The 20,199-nt window shown below is 33.3% G+C and overlaps 3 protein-coding genes across 3 annotated transcripts; 1 reads left to right on the top strand and 2 right to left on the bottom strand.

The window, feature by feature from the left end:
• Positions 1 to 2,836: 2,836 nt before the first annotated feature.
• On the top strand, positions 2,837 to 5,140 carry Mfap1 (Microfibril-associated protein 1). Its single transcript, XM_065504874.1, has 4 exons — positions 2,837 to 2,993; positions 3,055 to 3,845; positions 3,904 to 4,028; positions 4,595 to 5,140. The coding sequence occupies exons 1-4, from the start codon at positions 2,924 to 2,926 to the stop codon at positions 5,028 to 5,030; spliced, it is 1,422 nt and encodes a 473-aa protein (XP_065360946.1). The 5' UTR covers positions 2,837 to 2,923; the 3' UTR covers positions 5,031 to 5,140.
• A 973-nt stretch (positions 5,141 to 6,113) lies between these two features.
• On the bottom strand, positions 6,114 to 10,983 carry ida (anaphase promoting complex subunit 5 ida). Its single transcript, XM_065505220.1, has 3 exons — positions 10,805 to 10,983; positions 10,347 to 10,734; positions 6,114 to 7,934 (listed from the first exon to the last, which is right to left on the bottom strand). The coding sequence occupies exons 1-3, from the start codon at positions 10,916 to 10,918 to the stop codon at positions 6,178 to 6,180; spliced, it is 2,259 nt and encodes a 752-aa protein (XP_065361292.1). The 5' UTR covers positions 10,919 to 10,983; the 3' UTR covers positions 6,114 to 6,177.
• Positions 10,984 to 12,283: 1,300 nt separating this feature from the next.
• LOC135954224 (UBX domain-containing protein 1) lies at positions 12,284 to 13,670 on the bottom strand. The gene is made up of 2 exons (XM_065504303.1): positions 13,471 to 13,670; positions 12,284 to 13,410 (listed from the first exon to the last, which is right to left on the bottom strand). The coding sequence occupies exons 1-2, from the start codon at positions 13,518 to 13,520 to the stop codon at positions 12,489 to 12,491; spliced, it is 972 nt and encodes a 323-aa protein (XP_065360375.1). The 5' UTR covers positions 13,521 to 13,670; the 3' UTR covers positions 12,284 to 12,488.
• Between the last annotated feature and the right edge of the window lie 6,529 nt (positions 13,671 to 20,199).

The following is a 20,199-nucleotide window of genomic DNA, read 5'->3' on the forward strand; positions in this document are numbered from 1 at the left end:
TCTGGAGCAGTGTAGCGTAACATTGTTTATTAACGTGTATTTCGCATGTGTTTACTATACAAATGTCAAAACAGAACTGACATTAGGGGCCAATCGCAATATTTATAGCATTTTCTGATAGGAGGATTACTTTTGCGCCACCTTGTAGTAATTATTTCCAACCATTGCAGTCAAGTTAATATTCAAAGTTTAGGAATCACTTAGGCAGGTAATGTTGTAAAATTTAAGTGTGTCTATTCTGCTGCCTTAACTAGGTACATATTTGTTGAACTTGTTTTGTTTTTGCATTTAACCGCTTTAAACTGCATTTCGGTAGTTGGCTACAGATTTACATACAAAACATTATTCATACACGCGACTAGTCAAAGTTTAAAACAAATAAAAATCTAGATAATATATTTAAAACACCACATAATACTAGTTTAAACATGTAATACGTATTAAGGGCTGGTGAATCCCCAAAATAATAAAAAAAAAACATGTAACGGAAAAGTAAATATTGTTAAATTTACATACAATTTGGTTTCATATCTATATACGTAAGAAACCAGTACTGACGTCTTATTTGGTTTAGGGTCTTCTTTTTGGAAATATCTATTGTAACATTGATCTACAATTATTGATTTAATTAGCACCCTTCATAGTGTCAATAACATCGCAATATTCCATGTCTAGTAGATATTGTTTGTCTTTCTATTTATTTATTTATTGATCACACAAAATAATTAAATGTAAAAAAAAATATTTTTTTAAATGCGTGCAAAACAAATAATGAAATTAATTTTCCACAAAAATGTTATTAATTCAAGTATTGTTGAGTTGTTTTTCAACAAATTAATACTTTTTTACGATATTTGTTCATTAATGGAATTTTTTTTTATTAAATTTTCAACAACTTTTTAAATAAATCATTGCACTTTGTTGTAGTTACTTCTGGTCAAGATTGGTTTAAACTTGATTTTCCTAAAGACTTAACTATTACGACTAGAATTAAAATAAAAAACAGTTAATGAATTGCAGTTTGTTTTGGAATCAAAACTGACGCTAGCAGAGCTCGTTTTGATAAGGGCATTGCCGTGGAATCAACGTTGTGGGTGGGTGTTGTGCCCTTATTCATTTTAATCTTAATTAATAGTATTTTTAATGGGATATACACACATATGTATGAACATATATTTATACGTACATATGTAAAAATGTATCTGTGTTTAAAAAATATTCAATTTTATTATGAAAACTTTAAGTAAGTTTTAACTTTAAGTAAGCTTTAGCCATAGAATAAACACATAGAACGGAAGGAGAGAGTAATATATATTGAAAAATTACTCTCTTTTCACACATACGGGTGATACAATAACAAAATACATGCAATACATTCTCATGAATTAGGTTTTTGACAACAGACTTAGGTTTTTGGCTCTCAGTTACCTATGTATCTAGTTATTGTATATGGCTTTAGCTATTATCAATTTTAAATAAATCAGTAAGGATTGTCATGAGATCGATCATCTACTTTGTATATCCAATATTCTCAAAAATAAACAAAACAGTCGGTGTGGGGTTACATATACCCTAAAAATCTTCTACCTACGCCAATGATAAAGGAATGCATGCCTTTATGCAATTTAATTAATATCATTAGTCATAGTTGGTTAATTAATAATGCAAGTTAAAATATTATAAATTTTTATTTAGTTATTATTATTATTACGTTTACAAATTAAAAGCACACGTAATGATGCTGTTAATGTAAATACTGTAAGATAGTGGGGCAAAATTAATTATTACAAGTTTGCTAATCTTTTTTCCGATTATTTCAAACGGTGATAAACACATACAAGTTGATTACAATCGCTAACGGTACAATTTAGTACAGTTTCAAACCAATAAATATAACTAATTTTTGAAGCACCCTGTTGTTGATTGTGCTTCAGTGTTGCCTGTTTTGTATTCACAGCGAAATAATCGATTTAGTGCCCATGAAGAATCTGTCTTTATACGATTCGACTTCACGAAAAAAAAACAAAGTGAAATTTCATCCGTTTGCCTTAAAAATGTAAAAAAGGCAGTTGTATGTTACCATAAGATCAGAATGAAATAAAATGATAAAATTGTGTTCTTTTTTTGCTTTGCATACAAATGCTTCAGTGATCTTAATCGGCATGAAGACGATAAAAATTGTTAGCCAATGAGGTAATTCCACAGAAAACCTATGGAAAATTGTAGATCGCAAAATACGGACTCAATATACCACGAAATAATTTTATCAGATGCGGTTATAAGAATGCCAAACAATTTCAAAGGTTCAATGCATCGTCGCTGTGAAGCAGTTATGAAAATCAAGGGATAACCATTTCGTTTAAAACTATTGCAACTTTTTCTGAATTCTCTCTCATTAATACTACTAAACACTCAAACTCTACATATACAATTTTTATTTTTTGTTTAAATCTTGGTCACTACTTCTGGGACGCTTATAATTAATTTATTTAATTTTCTTATTAGATTATTCACTGGCTGGGGAGCCAACTCGTAACATATGTTATGTATATAATTTTATATTTTTTTTCTAGATTTACTTAAATAACTTTTACTCAGGAATTTACTTTTGTAATATAAGTTTATTGGCCTTGAAGGCTTGTTATATTACTTTAATTGAAATAAATAAAAAATAAATACCCATTCTACAAATTCTATACAAAATGTGTAATCAGTTTATTAAAGTCATTGGTAACTCTTTCAACCTTATCAAAATGACAGCTGTCAAAAAAGTGTACTAAAACTACAATGTACTAAACCCCACAAAAAAGTGTACAAACAGCGCATTGTAAATAAAAAAATATAGAAAATTAATGGAAAAAATCATTAATTTTCTTAAAAATACCCATTTTTATTATATTGAAAATATATAAGATTAAGGAAAATGAATAATTCTGCCGTGCCATTTGGCATACAAAGTACAGCCGGAGCTGTTCCCGTGCGAAATGAAAAAGGTTTATAATTTTAAAATGTTGCCAATGTGATGTAAAATTAATACAATTTAATATTCTTTAGGGCAAATTTCCATGCAAAAGGTGAAGGTGCAGCGATATATATCAGGTAAAAGACCAGATTATGCCAAGTATGGTTCCAGTTCGGAGGACAGTGATTTAGAAGATTTCATTGATCACCGTCGTAAACAACAGGCAGCAGCCCAAAATGAGAGACGTCAACGCAAAGAAAACAAAGAGGAAGAACGCAGACGCCATGAGGAGGATCCTGAGAATGAAGAACAGGAGGAAGCAGAGGTTGATGATCCTCGTCTTAGACGCCTAAGAGCGCGGCCTGTCGAACCCGATGAATTGGAAAGAGAACGTATGGAACGCCATCGTCACATACACGAACCAGAGCTACTGGAAGAAAGTGATTCAGAAGACAATGAGGAGGAAGAAGAACATACCATAGAAAAGGTAACAAACAAAATTACTTTAGCCTCTGAATCGGACTCTGATTCCGACATTAGCGAATCGGAATTGGAAAACAGACGTGTCAAATTAAGACAGCGCATGTTGCAACAACAAAAGGAAGAGGAAATTCTGCAAAAAGAGGAAGAAAAACAATCAGAATCATCGGATACTGAAAGTTCGGAATACGAAGAAGAATCCGAAAGTGAGGAGGAGAATGAACCACGCTTGAAACCTTTATTTGTGCGTAAAAAAGATCGAGCCACCATACAGGAGAAGGAACGTGAAGCTCAAAAACAAAAGCAATTGGAAGTAGAGGCTAAACGTTCAGCCAAGGAGAGAAGACGTAATACACTACGTTTGGTAGAAGAAAGTGTTAAGAAGGATTTGGAAAAGACTAAGGTAGTTGGGAAAATGTTATGTGTATACTATATTTTATTGAGATTTTTTATTTTTTCAGAATGACACGGCTGAGCCTCACATTGAAGATGTATGTACAGATGATGAAAATGATGAAGTGGAGTATGAGGCTTGGAAGTTAAGAGAATTGAAGCGTATGAAACGTGATCGTGAGGAAAGAGAGAAGTATGTTTTGTTTAATCTACTCACATGCTTTTATTCTGTAGGTCGACTTATTTAAGAATAAAAATATTTGATTTTTTTTTTTTGGATACGTTCATTCAAACATTTGTATGAGATACATTAATTTTTGAGTGTTTCTGATTCATGTGACTTTCAAATATAATTTTTATTTAGCACAGAGCTTCAAATTAATACAATTTAAGCTTAATTCACTGAAATCTTAATTCAGAATTAAAAATTTCAGTAATTCATTCCATAAAACCATTCCCAAGACAACATATTCTTTAGCTTATTCAAGGCTTTTATTCAAATTGAATTAATTTATTATTTAATTAAATCACAAAGGAACAAAAATATTTCTTCATTCAGTTTTGTTTTGGTTTTAATCATAATCGGCTGTGACGAATATAATATACCCTTCAGCAAAGAGTAATATATTAAGCAAAAACAATATCATCACAAATAACTTCTTATAAATATCATACACATTTTTAATATCTTCTTTTTTAACTCTATTATTTTACAAAATACGCCTTTTATTTTTATAATCTTTATCAAATTCTTTACAGTGCCGAACGTGAAGTATCCGAAATTGATCGTATGCGTAATCTCACCGACGAAGAGCGTCGTCAAGAATTTCGACAAAATCCCAAACTTGTCACCAATAAAGCAGTCAAGGGCAAATATAAATTTTTGCAGAAATACTATCATCGCGGTGCTTTCTATTTGGATGAGGAAAATGATGTTCTGAAACGTGACTTTGCTCAAGCCACTTTGGAGGATCACTTTGATAAAACCATTTTGCCCAAAGTTATGCAAGTTAAAAACTTTGGCCGCTGTGGACGCACTAAATACACACATTTGGTGGATCAAGATACCACGAAATTCGATTCGCCATGGTATGCTGAGACCTCAAATAATATTAAATTTCATAATGAACGTGCTGGCGGCATGAAGCAAGTATTCGATAAACCCTCGCAGTCAAAACGTAAAAAGATGGAGTAAACTCTTATTGTTTATAAACAGCTCGATATTTGTGTATGTATTAAGTTACTATAGTTTAATTATAAGGTAAATTACCTTTTTAATAAATGTATGATCTTTTTTTCGATAAATATGGTTTTGTTTGTTACACTTAAAATATAGTTCTTTAAAATAAGACACCTGTTTACTATAAAAATTACTTTGGCTATAAATGCTTTGTTGGTCTTAGCTATATAGAAAAGTTTATTTGCAAAAAATTTAACAAAAAATAAAATTATTAGCTACTCTTCATCTATTGAACTTTTATTTGATTATGATTGATTGACTTTACTTGGTCTATGTTGTAAATCAAAATCCATTTTAATTAAGATAATCAAATATTTGTTTTCTAGATTAGCCAATCGTCATTGGTAATATTTCGATGGTTAATTATCTAGCAGAACTAATGACGGAGCAGTTAAAAGTCGCTTGAACTGGTTTGATTTGGAAAAGATTTTAGGAGCCATTTTACATTTACTGTTACACATTAGGGTACTTGCAATCAACTAAATGTCAGAGTCCCTAGCAAATAATCTCTAATGGGAAAACAACAATTACAGTTCAACTGAATTATTCGAGTTTTATATTAATCGAATAAAAGTTTATTTTTTTAATATTCGAGTGATCGATGCATTTATAAAATTTCCTCGATTATTCGAATGAATAACGAGTAAAAATATTCGAATAATTTAATAAAATATATTTGTTAACAATGAATAATAATTTTAATGCTGGATTGAAGTAAAAAACTATATGTGATAAATAATCAAGTAATAGATCTGCAGTTAAAAAAATTGGAATACTGTTCTCTTTTCGGATGAATCCAAATACAATTTAATAGCCAGTGATTGGAAAACATTTGTAAGAATATTTTCAAGGGCAAGATATTTCAAAAAAGGAGACGATTTAATTGGTTCAATGCAGTGTAGTCGGTTAAGGCCGACCACGGGCCTTTGGAAAAGTTTCCTTTGTATTGTCAACCACTGTATTTGATTCACAACCCAAAATCTTGTTTTAAATAATTTTGATATTGAAGTGAAGCCTGTAGCCAGTAAAAAATAACACTTCTTTTAATAAATACTAGTTTATTTTATTATAAATATAAAACAATAGAACTTAATACAAAATTTTAAAAGGCCAAACCCAAATACTCACGACACACTGGATTTTCCCTATAGTACTGCTTAAACTTACAGGCATACTTATTACGTTCTGCAACGAAACCAAAGGCATTAAATGTTTTCGAAATATAAGCAAATACATCTAAAACTTTAGCATGAGCTTCCAATTTACGAAACAATTCAACGGCTCTCTCCAGTATCCCAAGAGATTTAACTAAACGTTTGTGTTGCTGCTCCCGATCTTTACCAGCCGCTACTAGGCAACGTACAAAGGTGAAATCTGTTTTAGCACGATCGTAAATACCACCATTTATGTAAATTTTGTCCATGGAATTGCGTAGAGCTTGTAAAGCTTTCTGGGCCAGACCCATTTGCAGCAATACCTGGGCCATAACAGTATCGATTACAGCATGTTCGTATTGCATATATGCTGATTCAGAAAGCACCGAGGCTTGCATTAAGAGTTCTATGGTTTCGGCAGAAACATTATTCTCCGACAAATTGTTGTATGCCAACAGTATAAGTACGCGTATTTGCCTAAGAACATCTAAATCTTTCGCGTCCAGCAAATTTTGCAATATTCTTCTGGCTGTATTATTATAACATTTAGCTATATAAACGGAAGCTCTTTGCATCTTGCCATCATGTTTATCTAGCAAATACAATTGACAGCACCAATGTAATGCTTCCTGCCAACGACCACGATAAATGGCTTGCTGTATGGAAATATGACACTCACTGGTCATCCAATCGCCTGCAAATGGATGACGTGGAAATCTGGTGCGTGCATGATGTAGCAGAACAGCACTCAGCTGGTATTCTCCTTGTGCGTTGAACCACAGAGCAAGATTTGATAATACTTTGCTCACACTCTCTGAATTGCTAACATCACCAAACACCCAAGTTTTTTTCAAATTCAGTAGCAGTTGTGAATACAGAGCAGACATTTCATAACGACCATAAAGTACCCATAGGGTAGTACGCAGAGCCAATGAATCCGATATATGCTCTAATAAGGAGTTTTTGTTGTTCAATTCATCGCTTTTCAATAATAATTCAAACAGATCCAAAGGTAAATAACCACATTTAACTCCAAAAGCTACCACAAATTCTATAGCCAAAGACAGACTCTGTATGAGACCAGGATCTTGAATGTCTGGTAAACTTTTCTCGAACGGTCCAATGCGACTACTATTCAAAAGACAATACCAAGAATTGGCCAAATCTAAGCAGCGTTTATCTCCACATTCCTGAGCCAGCATAATACATTCCTTTAAAGCACTTAGAGCCTCCTTCTTGTGATTAAAGCTGGCATGTAAAATGGCCAAGTTAACACTGAAATATTGAAAACCTTTTTGTTCATATTGACCCATCATATGCATAGGACTGCGATCGAAGGAACGATGTAAAGCATCGATCGAACCAAACACATCACGCAGACGCAGCTGGTTCATGTAACCCAGAAAATAGGATTTAGCATTCAGTGGATTATCTTGTATTATTTCATTTAGCTTCGTTTGCATTTCTAGTGGCGGCAGGGCACGTAGTTCATTTTTCTCTAGCAGATTACATTGCTGGCTTACAAAAAGTTGAGCTTGTTTGGGAGACCATTTACTGTGAGGATTGCGATCTTGGTGCACAGTTTCTGTATCCAGAACCGATTCTTCCATGGTATTTTCGTCATCGGTTTCATTTGTGGCCGTGTGGCTATCTAGTATATTTCCACGCAGCAATTTGCGCGGACCAATGGTAAGGGAACGAACACCTATAATCAGAGAATTACTGTTTGATTTCATTTAAAATTTAAATTTAAAATGTGCTAATTTCACATATGTTGCTTCACATCATAATCTATATCTTGGAGTTTTTTGTTGTGCTCTATACATAATCAAAAATAAGTAATGAAAAAACACTATTTCGATGCGTTATTAATTTTGGCATAGTTGAAGTTTTTATTTGTGTTCTTGCTAATAAGCCCTAAAGTACAGTCTAGGAAAAAGCTCTACATACACACTTAATTATATTGTTTTTAGAAAATTGGTAACACAAATTTAATTAATTTATATTTCAAGTAATTTTGTCTGTTCAGTAACAAAAACCTATGTATTACGAATTATTACCAATTTCCACAGAAAAATTATAAATTTGTTATGAAAAACTGGAAATGTTTAAACAATTTGTAATAATTCCTAATAGTTTTTTTGTTATTTGTTATTCTGTATACTGAATTGACCAATTACTAAATATTTATACTAGGATCGCCTGGTGGCCGAAATTCGACCACTTTTATGGAAAGAATTTTTAAATATTGTGCACATCTAGAGAAAAAAATCTTTTAAACCATATACATATGTTTCATCAATATTGATGGACAATAACATACTTAAAAGTGTACCACAAAAACAACGTGTGGCCTATTTATATATAAGATACTAGCTGTCCCGGCAAACGTTGTTCTGCAATAGCTCATACAAAGTTTGAAGACTCCCACTATAATAAGTACTCCACATATGCAATAATAAATTTTTAATTTGTATGGGAGGTGCCATGCCCATTGTTCCTATATTGGTCAATTGTGAATCTAAACCATTCAGGTACCCACTCAAACACACACAACAAATTTCATCAAAATCGGCCCAGCCGTTAAGGAAGAGTTTAGTTACTAACACACGTAAGAAGAATTATATATGTATATAAACTAGCTGTCCCGGCAAACGTTGTACTGCCATAGCTCACACAAAGTTTGAAGACTCCCACTATAATAGTACTCCAGATATGCAATAATAAATTTGTATTTCGTATGGGAGGTACCACGCTCATTATACCTATATATGTCAATTGCGAATCTAAACCATCCAGGGACCCACTCAAACACACACAAAAAATTTCAACGAAATCGGCCCAGCCGTTAAGGAGGAGTTCAGTTACTAACACACGTACAGAAGAATTATATATAAAGATAAGATTTTTTTTTGTATATAAATTATACTTTAAAATACAAATTTTAAATATTTTTAGGTAAACAAAATTTTTTTTTCAAAATTTTTTAAAAAAAATATTTTTTTTCAAATTGTTTTTTTAATTTTTTTCCAATTTTTTAAATTTATTAGTGAAAAAAAATTTATGACGAAAAAGTTTTTTGGTAAAAAAAAAAATCGGGTTAAAAATATTTTTCCAGATTATGACCCATTGTAGGTCCAAATTACTATAGCCATATATACATCGTTGCAATGGACTTTGAAATATTAGATATCTATATTGTCTTTATTAATGACTTAGTAATCTAGATATAAAATCTTATATCTCAGACATTTGTGGGCCGATTTTCTCGATTTTAAATATCAACCGAGCAGGGAGAATACCCGATAGGCCACAAATAACTTACAAACATGATTGATACATGTTTGTAAGTTATTTGTGGGCTACGGAAAGTTGATTTCAACATACAGACGGACATGACTATATCGACTTCGCTATCTATAACGATCCAGAATATACACATCTGCTCACAGAGCAGAATCAGAGCATTTAACTTTACGAGCAGCTTTGCTTATAGAAGTGTTCGGTGCTATTCGAAAGAGTTGTTCGACTTATTTTGCCTTACCAATATCTGTTAGACCTTTTTTTCTTCCTGGTCCTGGTCTTTCAATGTTCAAGACATAGAATAAACACATAGAACGGAGGGAGAGAGTAATATACATATATCTCTTTTGTAAAAAATTTCAATTTAAAATCATTTAAAAATTACCCAATATCACGATTAAGATTTTAAATATGTATGTTAGGGAGATTACAGGGTCTCAGGCAAAAATGTCTATGATGAACTGGGGGAGGATATTGGTAGATATGATCTTGATAATCTAATCAGGGGAATAGGCTGGCTATTTTAGGTAACAGAACTCTGAGAATCTCAGTCTAAACTTATTTCCTCTTTTTTTGGACTGGGTTTTTCACTTTATTTATATCATTTGACTTCTTCCTTTTCTTTCCAATTTCATTTCTTCTCTTCACATCTATTTCACACCTAGTTATATTTCTAAAGGGTATCACAATGGATCCTGTGAGTCTCTTAGAGGAAGTGTACTTCTTATAGTACACACCCCTTCAAATCTGTCTATCTAGGCAGCTCCATTAGTTTCGTGAAGAAATTTAAACGATTCTTACATATTTTACTCACCCTTTTCATAATACAAGGAAATATTCTTATGCAAAGCCATCATTTGTGGAAACGACAAACGTTCGAGTATAACTCCAACACGCCGTATGTACAAGCCCACCAAACTAAATTGGCTCACACCCAATTGTTCGGCTAACATTTTTTCAATGTTCTCCATTTCAGCAAAATCAAACAATGTCTCAATGCCCAGCGAAAATAGATCGGACATAACCTTTTCGAAACCTTCCAGATGTAAAGGATCTATTTTGTATTTGGTCGAACATAACAATTGATACAGATCGTTGTAGGTCATGTCTGGATATTGTATCAATTTCAAAAGTAACATGCAGAAATTGCGTCGCGATTGGGCGGGATATGGTATGCCAGCATCGTTGGCTGCCTTTTTGGCCTGTTGGAATCAACAGCAAACAATAAGAAATTAATGGCCATTTGCATACAGATGTAGAATACATACGTACCTTGATGTATTGTTGCACTAAAATTAACACAGCCACTTTATGAGGCGTCGGAGTTTCAATACGTGATAATGTTGGATTTCTTGGATCTAATGCTTCCAATTCTTCAAAATGCATTTTGAAGCTTTATTTTATATTTAAAATGTATAAAATCGTATGAAACAAACAAATCGCCGGCAAAATAAAACAAATTGCAAATTATCAGTGTTGACAATTTAGCTATTTTCACCTCAAATTTAGCGATTTTAAAAGCAATATAATGATGAAAAATATATTGGCTTTCGCCAAGTATAGAAACATAAGCCAGTGGACCGGTATGAAGTTTTTTATATGAAGTTTTAACAACTTAAAACGCTGTCGGAATACTTGTACAATTATTACAAAATTCATACAAGATGCTATCAGTTCTACAAATACAACAATTGGTCTTAACAAATGTCAAAAAACATAAATGAAAAATTAAACAAATATGTATTAAAACTTAATGTAGTGTAGATAATTGTATAGTGAGGGCTTTACTTATTTATGTAAAAAATAAATATTTTGTTAATTCGATTAGAATATGTATAGGTTATACAAGATTCGGCACAGCCGAATGTAGTGCTCTAACTTGTTTATTTACAAAAATTACTAAAAATTTCTACTTCAATGTTTATTTTTGTTTTCAATTTCTTAGTCATATATATGGTCTCTCACACTCATTGCTTATATTGAAAATTATATTTTTGTTCTCGCACTGTAAACCACGACCAAAATAAAATAGTTTTAAACGTCAAAATAACCACACGGTTCGAAATTACTTATATGACACCTATGATTAGTTGCATATCTGTATAATCTGTGCTTCTGCATATAAAAAGTGATTTTTCTTGAAAGCTTGAATTTCGACTTAAGCTATTCTTGCTTGTGACCACAGATGTACAGTGAGTGACAATTGAACGGAAACTTTATTGGAAAACTTATTTCGTAATTTCAGTTTTCAAAAACATAACACATTCATGGAATTTCCTATATGTAACGCAGATCTTTACTTATCGAAAATTTGTCTATAAACTAAAAATTGTAATTTCTTCTAAAAAAAGTTTACTTGCGATATCAAATTTAGTCACATATATTTTTCTATGGTCGAGGGTACGCAAGTATGTCAGTTTTTTTAATTGGAACGTTATTCTTTGATTAGAACTAACAAAATATTCTTGTCTACAAAATAAAATATTTAATTGTGTATAAAATATTTAATTTAGAAACGGAGTTGTAAAGTTTTTACTCACGTTTTGAAATATGATTTAGCCAAATCATATTTTTTACACTTTTCCCCACTGGATCTTCAAAAATTATCTATAGTTCGTTGTTTACAAATTATCATTAAACTCTAAAGGTAAATTAAGACTGTTGAAAAATTGGACTAAACAAGAATAACCAGAATTCCCATGTATTTGATCAATCTAAACGAAATTTAACAAGTACAATACACCTAATATATATTTTTTATTTTATCTTGTCGAATTTTTCCTTTTTATTAAATTATAAATTAAAATCAAACTTTGCCAAGTAATATAAAAACACCGATTATATTATTTAGAAAATCTTGAATCTTGAAATATTTATAGAGATGGTCGTAATATTTCCAATTTGATGATTTTTTGTGACGTTCTTTCTTACATTTCTGGAGCCTTCATAATGGAATTCACATGTTCGGTTTGGTCATAATAAGCACAGCCGATGGCACTAAACCCAAAACACTTAAAGGTTTCTCATAATCATCATAATTGAAGACCTTACGAGGAAATGAAGTCATGAGACCAAAGGGCATGTCACTGCCAGTTTTCATTTGAATGAACACACGTACGGCAGACAGATTTTCATTGATGCTAAAGGTTTCTGTGAGAGCAGAACCATCCTGTAAACGAATTTGAATACGAGTCTCCTTGTACTCCTTGGGTGGAGATTTTATGGTTGTGGCAGTGGGCGGCGTAGTAGAAGTTACCGCAGCTGAAACTACTGGAGCCTCCGATGTGGGCGATTGTTGTTGAGTCAATTTACGACGGGCCTTATCGGATTCAATTTGAGCTCGCACTCTGTCACGCGCAGCTTTTTCGTCGGCCTTCTCTTTTTTCCGCTGTTCTAGAATTTTCTTCATTTCCATTTCCTCTAATCGTTTGCGAGCCTCTGTCATGTCTTTGCCGGATTTGATGCGATTGCGTTCTCTTTCTAAAGCTTCTTGCTTTTCCCTCTCTTCGCGTTCCAGACGTTTTAGTTTTAGCTTCTCTTCAATGAGAGCCAATTGTTGTTTTTTCTCCTCCTCGGTTAAAGGTTTTTTCTCCTCAGTGGATTCAGAAAAGTTGCTATGGCCACTCTTGGCAGCGTGAAACTCAACTTCTGATTGATCTTTGCACAGCTTACCGCAATCGTCACATTTCAAAGACTTCGCCACCCCCTCCTCAGTGGCATTAGAAGAAGTCGAGGGTGCTTCGGTGGCTGCTGGAGAAACCTGCTCTCCCACAGCACTGGCCGGTGCCTCTTTAGGAATCTCTTCATCTACATGAGCAAGTAACCATTCCATAGCCGGTTCTACGCCTTTATAGTTTGTGACTTTCATGGCGTACTCGCTAAAGAATAAAAAATTTGGGATTCACAAATTATAGCCGGCATATTAAAACTCTACTTACGCTCTTTCTTTGGGAAAACCCATTTCCATTAACATCTGGACATCACCCATTGCTACTCGAGATGAAATGTATGTAATATAAGTCCTTTAAATGAAATTATTTGATTTTTTTGCAAGATTTTTTGTAGAATAAACAAAAAACTGCAATTTCTCAAAATAAAAGATGACTTCTTGAATTTGCTTCAGTGTTGCCAGCTGTTTTCATTTGTTTATTCCTTATCTAATGATAAATTCCCTACTCCCTTAACTAATTTCCCTAAAAGTAATACAATAGTTTCCAGTACTTGCCAGATTTTTAGATTTTATAGGAAATTGTTCCAGTACTGATAATTTCAAAATGCTTTGTTGATTTTCTTATTATTTCTGAGTAATACCAGTATTATGACATTTACATCAACGAAAAACTTGCAGTTTTTGGCATTATTCGGTTGTTAATTGAAAAACAACTAAATTGTCTTAAATGTTTCCAAATATTAATGACGTTTGTTATCAAGACTAAGTTGTCTGAACAAAACAAACTAACAATTTTCTCAAAGCCATAAATAAGGACTATACCTGATATATTTTTAACTTGACAGCCATTTTGACGTTTATCCTGATAAAAATTTATCAGGTATAGACATACCCTATGTATGTATGAATTAAAATTCGTTTTCAAATAAATTTAAACACAACATGCAACCATGGTTTTTAATAATATTAGCTTTTATATAGAATACATAACAGAAAATGTCAAAGAGGCAAAAATATTTATATATGTATTATTTAAAAATTTGTTTTAAAATGTCTAAAGTGAAAATAGTTTTCAAAGAAATTTAAATGTGAGAATGTATGTCAAGAAAAACCAAAAGATTAATGTATAAATGTATTGGTTTTAAAATTTAGTTTTTCAAAAACCTATTAATCTATCTTTCATTACGAATGATTTTTTTTTGATTTACGGTCGGTATTCAAAATATATTTAAAACAATTCAAAAACTTTTTTATTTTCATATGTATCGGGTATGTATTTATAAATGCAGATAAAGCAAACAAAAATGTCAACAAAATATAAAATAAAAATAAAGTTTGCAGAAAAATATCAATCAACAATGAAATAAAATATTTGTAATACTATTTAATATTAACAAAATAATATATTATGTCACAATACATTTCTATCACGTTTAGACGTTTTATAAATACAATCGTTAGCTTTTATATATATCAAAATTACGGCGTTAAAAATCATACCGCCTTTGAGTTATGAGACATTTGATAAGAAAAAGTAAAACACAATAAACAAAACAATCTATCCAAAGCGTCCATTTTTTTAGTATTTCGTTAAATAACATTCGCAAAGAGTAGATTAAAGTAATTAAAAGTAAAATGCCTGAATCTCCTAAACTGAAAAATATATCTATTAGAGTTAAGCGTACTCGCCGTAATACGGAATCTGTGGATGAAGCACGCGAACAGGTATCAATGAAACGTTGCACTGTGAGACTGCAACGTTACAATGCTGAAGAACTTAGAAATTTGGGTAAGTTAGTAAATTAATTTCATTTTAGATAATATATTTATTAAGATCATATATACTGTAAATTGCAGCAATTGTTAGGTCAACACCTTTAACAGATGAGACTAATAAACCAAACAACATTAGAAATATGGTGGTGCGTGTACAACGTCTTATCAATTCAGATGGCCTATTTCTTCAATAAACTGCATGCTGCGGGGGATGATTTTACCTACTACTACGAAATTATCTCTTCTAATCATAATTTTTATTTCCTAAAAGTACTTTATTTTAAATATAGACATTTCTTATATTAATTTCATACACTTTTATCTTCTGAATTTAAATTGGAACATTATTAAACAATCAAACAAATAAACTAAGAAATTGATATTATTCATGACATTACCTTAAAATCATAAAACTAAAGAGAATATATTAATTAATAAAAACTTGTGCTAAGCGAAAATATATGTAAACAAAAATATTGGGTATGTTGTGGAAATCGGTATATAATTTCATTTTACACCAAACATTTTTGTCTCTTCAATTATTTGTAATTCTTCATGTGTATTTCATGTAGGAGATAAATGGTTCAAAAATAATGCTTGAAATCGAAAGAAATACTCGATCGATTTATATTACATATGTATGTAATACTTGTCCTAATTTCAATCAAAACATTTTCAAAACTTAAAATGACAAACTAATAGACAACGGCATTCATATTTTTTTAAAAAACTATACCTTTTAATCAGAGACATAACTGTTATAAGAAATATCTAAAAAAATTTAGCCATAACTGTTATATTGTAGAAATAAATTTTTGTTTCTTTAAATAATAGTTATTCTCAATGAAAATAAGTTTTGCTTTTCAATAAGTGTTATTCATAATAAATATTTTTTTTCGTTGCTCATAACTTTTATTTTCGATTTATATTTTTTTACGTTGCCTAATAAGAGTTATTTATAATAAATATTTTTTTTCGTTACTCATAACTTTTATTTTCGATTTAACTTCACCTGAAGTATCTCCACTTCAACCAATATCCGATTTTCTGATTGACGAATCGACGAATATAAATACGTCATCGTTGTTCGGAACATCAATTACATCGCGAGAGTTATTAGCAGCTATAGCTGAAATAGAGAGCTTTAAACCTATGAGACTGGACGTAGAAGCCAATTTGTTGCAATATTAGGAAGAGAAAAAGGATACTACTGCCGGCTAAACGGCTTTCTGTTGAAAGCGCATTTCCTGCTTTGCGTATTTTGTTAACTGAGAAAAGGTGCAACTTGGCGGACAATGCGTTTGCTAAAACATTGATTGTGAAACAAAATTCTTCATAATTAAAAAACACACAATAAAAACCATCAATCTCATACCAAGCTTATTTTTTGCGACTTTAAATGTTAAATACAATGTATGTACTAATAAAATGCAATCAAGGTGACGAAATAAACTTCTTTTGAGTTATGAGCAACGAAAAAAATATATTCTTTAGAATAACTCTTATTAGGCAACTTAAAAACATACAAATTGAAAACAAAAGTTGAGCAACGTAAAAAAATATAAATCGAAAATAAAAGTTATGAGCAACGTAAAAAAATATATATTATAAATAACACTTATTAGGCAACGTAAAAAATATAAATCGAAAATAAAAGTTATGAGCAACAAAAAAAATATTTATTATGAATAACTTATATTTGAAAACGTAAAAATTATTCATTGATTTATGCCTAACTTTTTCAGTCTCAAAAAATTTAATAACAGTTATTTTTGGTCTCTGATTTTAATTGTTTTTTTATAAATATACAGAGAAATATTTTTTGAAAACTACAATAATAGCAAGAGAATTATGAAATTACTAGGTTAGGTTAGGTTCCATGGGTAGCCACTCTTCAAGCAGCTCACTTGGGTCCATTCAAAACTGATCCCATTGTGATACCCAAGGGGTAAACATCTTGGTATTAATTATACGTCCGTTGTTTCCAGGCTAAACCAACCAGATTCTCTGATGAAAGAGTAGATTCGTCTAAGACTTATCCTTGATAGCTCATCTAAGCATGATAGGAATGGTGTTCCGAAGATACGTTCCCTCAGATTTATCAGAGCCGGGCATTGACAGAATAGGTGTGACACCGTCTCATCCTCTTCTTCATTATGGCAGCTCCTACAGTAGTCATTATACCGTAGGCCCAATCTCCTAGCATGTGTCCCAATTATACAGTGTCCTGTAATGAAGGAGACAATTAGCCTTATTTGCTCACGACGAAATTCCATAAGTAGATTCGTCCTGCTGGCATCATATACGGGCCAAGTAGACCTCGTTGTAACACAGGAAGACTCATTGGTCCACCTGCTTTGTGCAGATTCATATAGTGTCCGCTGAACAGCCATCTTGCATATAGCAAGGGAAATACCAGAAAAGGGGTCGATCTCATCATCATCCATCATCGCCCCCATTTTGGCCAGTTCGTCAGCTATACAATTACCCTGATTACCATCGTGGCCAGGGACCCATATAAGCGTTATCCTAGAATGTCTCGCTATCTCATTAAGGGATACCCGGCATTCCTCGGTTAACCTAGATGTCGTAAAGACACCCGCTATTCCTTTAACGGCAGCCTTGCTATCGGTAAATATACATATATCACCAGATATTTGATAAAACCTCAGCCAGTTGGATGCACGTTTAATGGCCGTAATTTCCGCCTGAAGAGCCGTACAGAAGTTAGGTAGCCTGAAATAGGATTTAATCCCATAGTTCTCAATAAAGAAACCACCACCGACCCTATTGCCCCTCTTTGAGCCATCAGTGAAAACCCTTATGACATCATCAGGGGGTAAGAGTCCGCGCTGCCATGAATCCCTATTCGGGATCTTAATATGGAAATGCATATCGAAAAATGGTTTTGCGATGCAGTAATCGACATTACTATGTAAGTACCCATAGTAGTTCAGTATCTTAGAGTGCCCATGATCTTTACCATACCACGAACATCCAGCATTTAGTCTCACAGCAGAGTTGAGAGCCATTTGTATCACCATCAAATCAACTGGTAACCAGTTCAGGATAGTAAAAAGTGCCTTAGAGGGGGTAGTCCTTATAGCGCCTGTAATCAGTATCGCAATAGTCCTGAGAACTCGTTCCACAGCCTTACGGTGAGTAGCATTATCCAAGGCGTGCCACCACACCAACACTCCATAGAACAAGATGGGTTTAACAACTGCTTTGAAGATCCAACTGATACCCTTCGGCATAATACCCCAGTTTGTACCAATTGCCTTCTTACAGGAGTAGATGGCTACATAAGCCTTGTTAATCCTGTTTTGAATATTCAAATTCCAGGACAATCTTTTATCTAGAATGATGCCAAGATACTTCGCATTATCTCTAATCTCAAGACTGATTCCATTCAGTCTAGGTGGTCTGAAGTCATCGATCTTATACCTCCTAGTGAAGAGAACCAGTTCCGTTTTTTGTGGGTTCACACTAAGTCCACATGAAATACTCCACTCACTCAGTGTACTTAATGCTGATTCCATACAACTGGATATTGTATCCAGAAATTTACCAGATATACAAACTGCAACATCGTCAGCATATGCGACTGTCTTGATCCTTCTGTTGTCCATCCTGGTCAACAGGGAATTCATAGCCAAATTCCACAGAAGTGGTGATAAAACACCCCCCTGCGGGGTTCCACGATTGGCCACTTTTAAAACACTTACACCACCTAAAGTAGCACAAATGACTCTATAACCGAGTATCTTTTCGACTAGTCGGCGAACACATAGATCAATTCCCAGTTCATCCATCGCAGATAGGATGGCATCGGGCCTGACATTATTAAAAGCTCCTTCAATATCGAGAAAGGCAACAAGTGAATACTCCTTATGTATTAGCGACTCCTCAATGGAGCCAACTAGCGAATGTAGAGCTGTTTCCACAGATCTGCCTTTGGTGTAGGCATGTTGGGATTTAGAGATGAGTTCCGACGGAATGGTCATTCTCAGATATACGTCAATCACCCTTTCTAGGGTTTTCAGCAGGAAGGATGCAAGGCTAATTGGCCTATAATCCTTTGGTTTAGTGTGAGTCGCCTTACCACCTTTAGGAATGAAGACTACTCTGCATCTCGTCCACCATGTGGGGATATAGGTCCATCTAATACACGCTGTGTATATGCTAATGAGCCATGGTACAACTATTTCTTCGTTCTTTTGAAGATCAGCAGGAATAATGCCATCCGGCCCAGGAGATTTAAACGGGTCGAAGCTTTTGATTGCCCATTGGATTCTATCCCTGTTTATCGGAACAGAGTTATCACCCGGAGCAACAGAATCGGCAGCCCCATTCATAGTCTCATCATCGACTGGAAGGCAACCTGGAAAATGAGTATCTAATAGGACCTCAAGTGTTTCCTTACTATTCAGAGTCCATCTACCACAGGGTTTCTGGATATAGCTTGGTACAACCGGTGAAGTTGATAGAATTTTACGTAATCGGTTAGTCTCAGAGGATCCTTCCACGCCGCTACAGAAGTCCCTCCAGGCTTTCCTTTTCGCATTCCTCGTAAGGTTCTTAAAGTGGTTCACTGAGGACTTATATTCCGGCCAGTTACCCAGCCTCTTTGCCTCGTTGAACAATTTACGACACGCCCTTCTTGCGTGTGCAATCTCAGGGTTCCACCAGGGTGGCTTATTCCTACCCCTGCAGATATTCGGCTTACAGGCCAAATTAGTAGCTGATTGGAACGCTTCTGTAAGTGCCTCAACTGCTACCTCAATATCGTCCCTATTTTCAATAGTGGGCGGGTTTGGTAGAGACCGGGAGAGTACATCACTCTGCAACTCCCAATTGGTCTTCCTCCTATTTAGAATGGTATTATCATTCCTATAAGTTACACTGATATTGAAATCAATATATAGATGATCAGAAAAAGAGCAGTCGTCGGAGACAGCCCAATTGTTAATCATACTGTGGTGCTCAGCACTCACAAGTGTTAAGTCTAGTACCTCACTTCTGTTTGAAACAATGAAGGTAGGTTCTGAACCTCTATTAACTACTTCCAAACTACTATTAAGTATGAAACTGAAAAGAAATTACTAATAATTAAACCTTGGTAAAATTTGAAAATAGATCTCGAACTTTTAGCGGCAGGGCAAATAAGGCTGATGAATCCAAATACAATTTAGGTGGTATTGATGGGAGAACATTTATA

The sequence above is a fragment of the Calliphora vicina genome, chromosome 3 (genome assembly GCF_958450345.1).
Source record: "Calliphora vicina chromosome 3, idCalVici1.1, whole genome shotgun sequence".
NCBI classification, from domain to species: Eukaryota; Metazoa; Arthropoda; class Insecta; order Diptera; family Calliphoridae; genus Calliphora; species Calliphora vicina.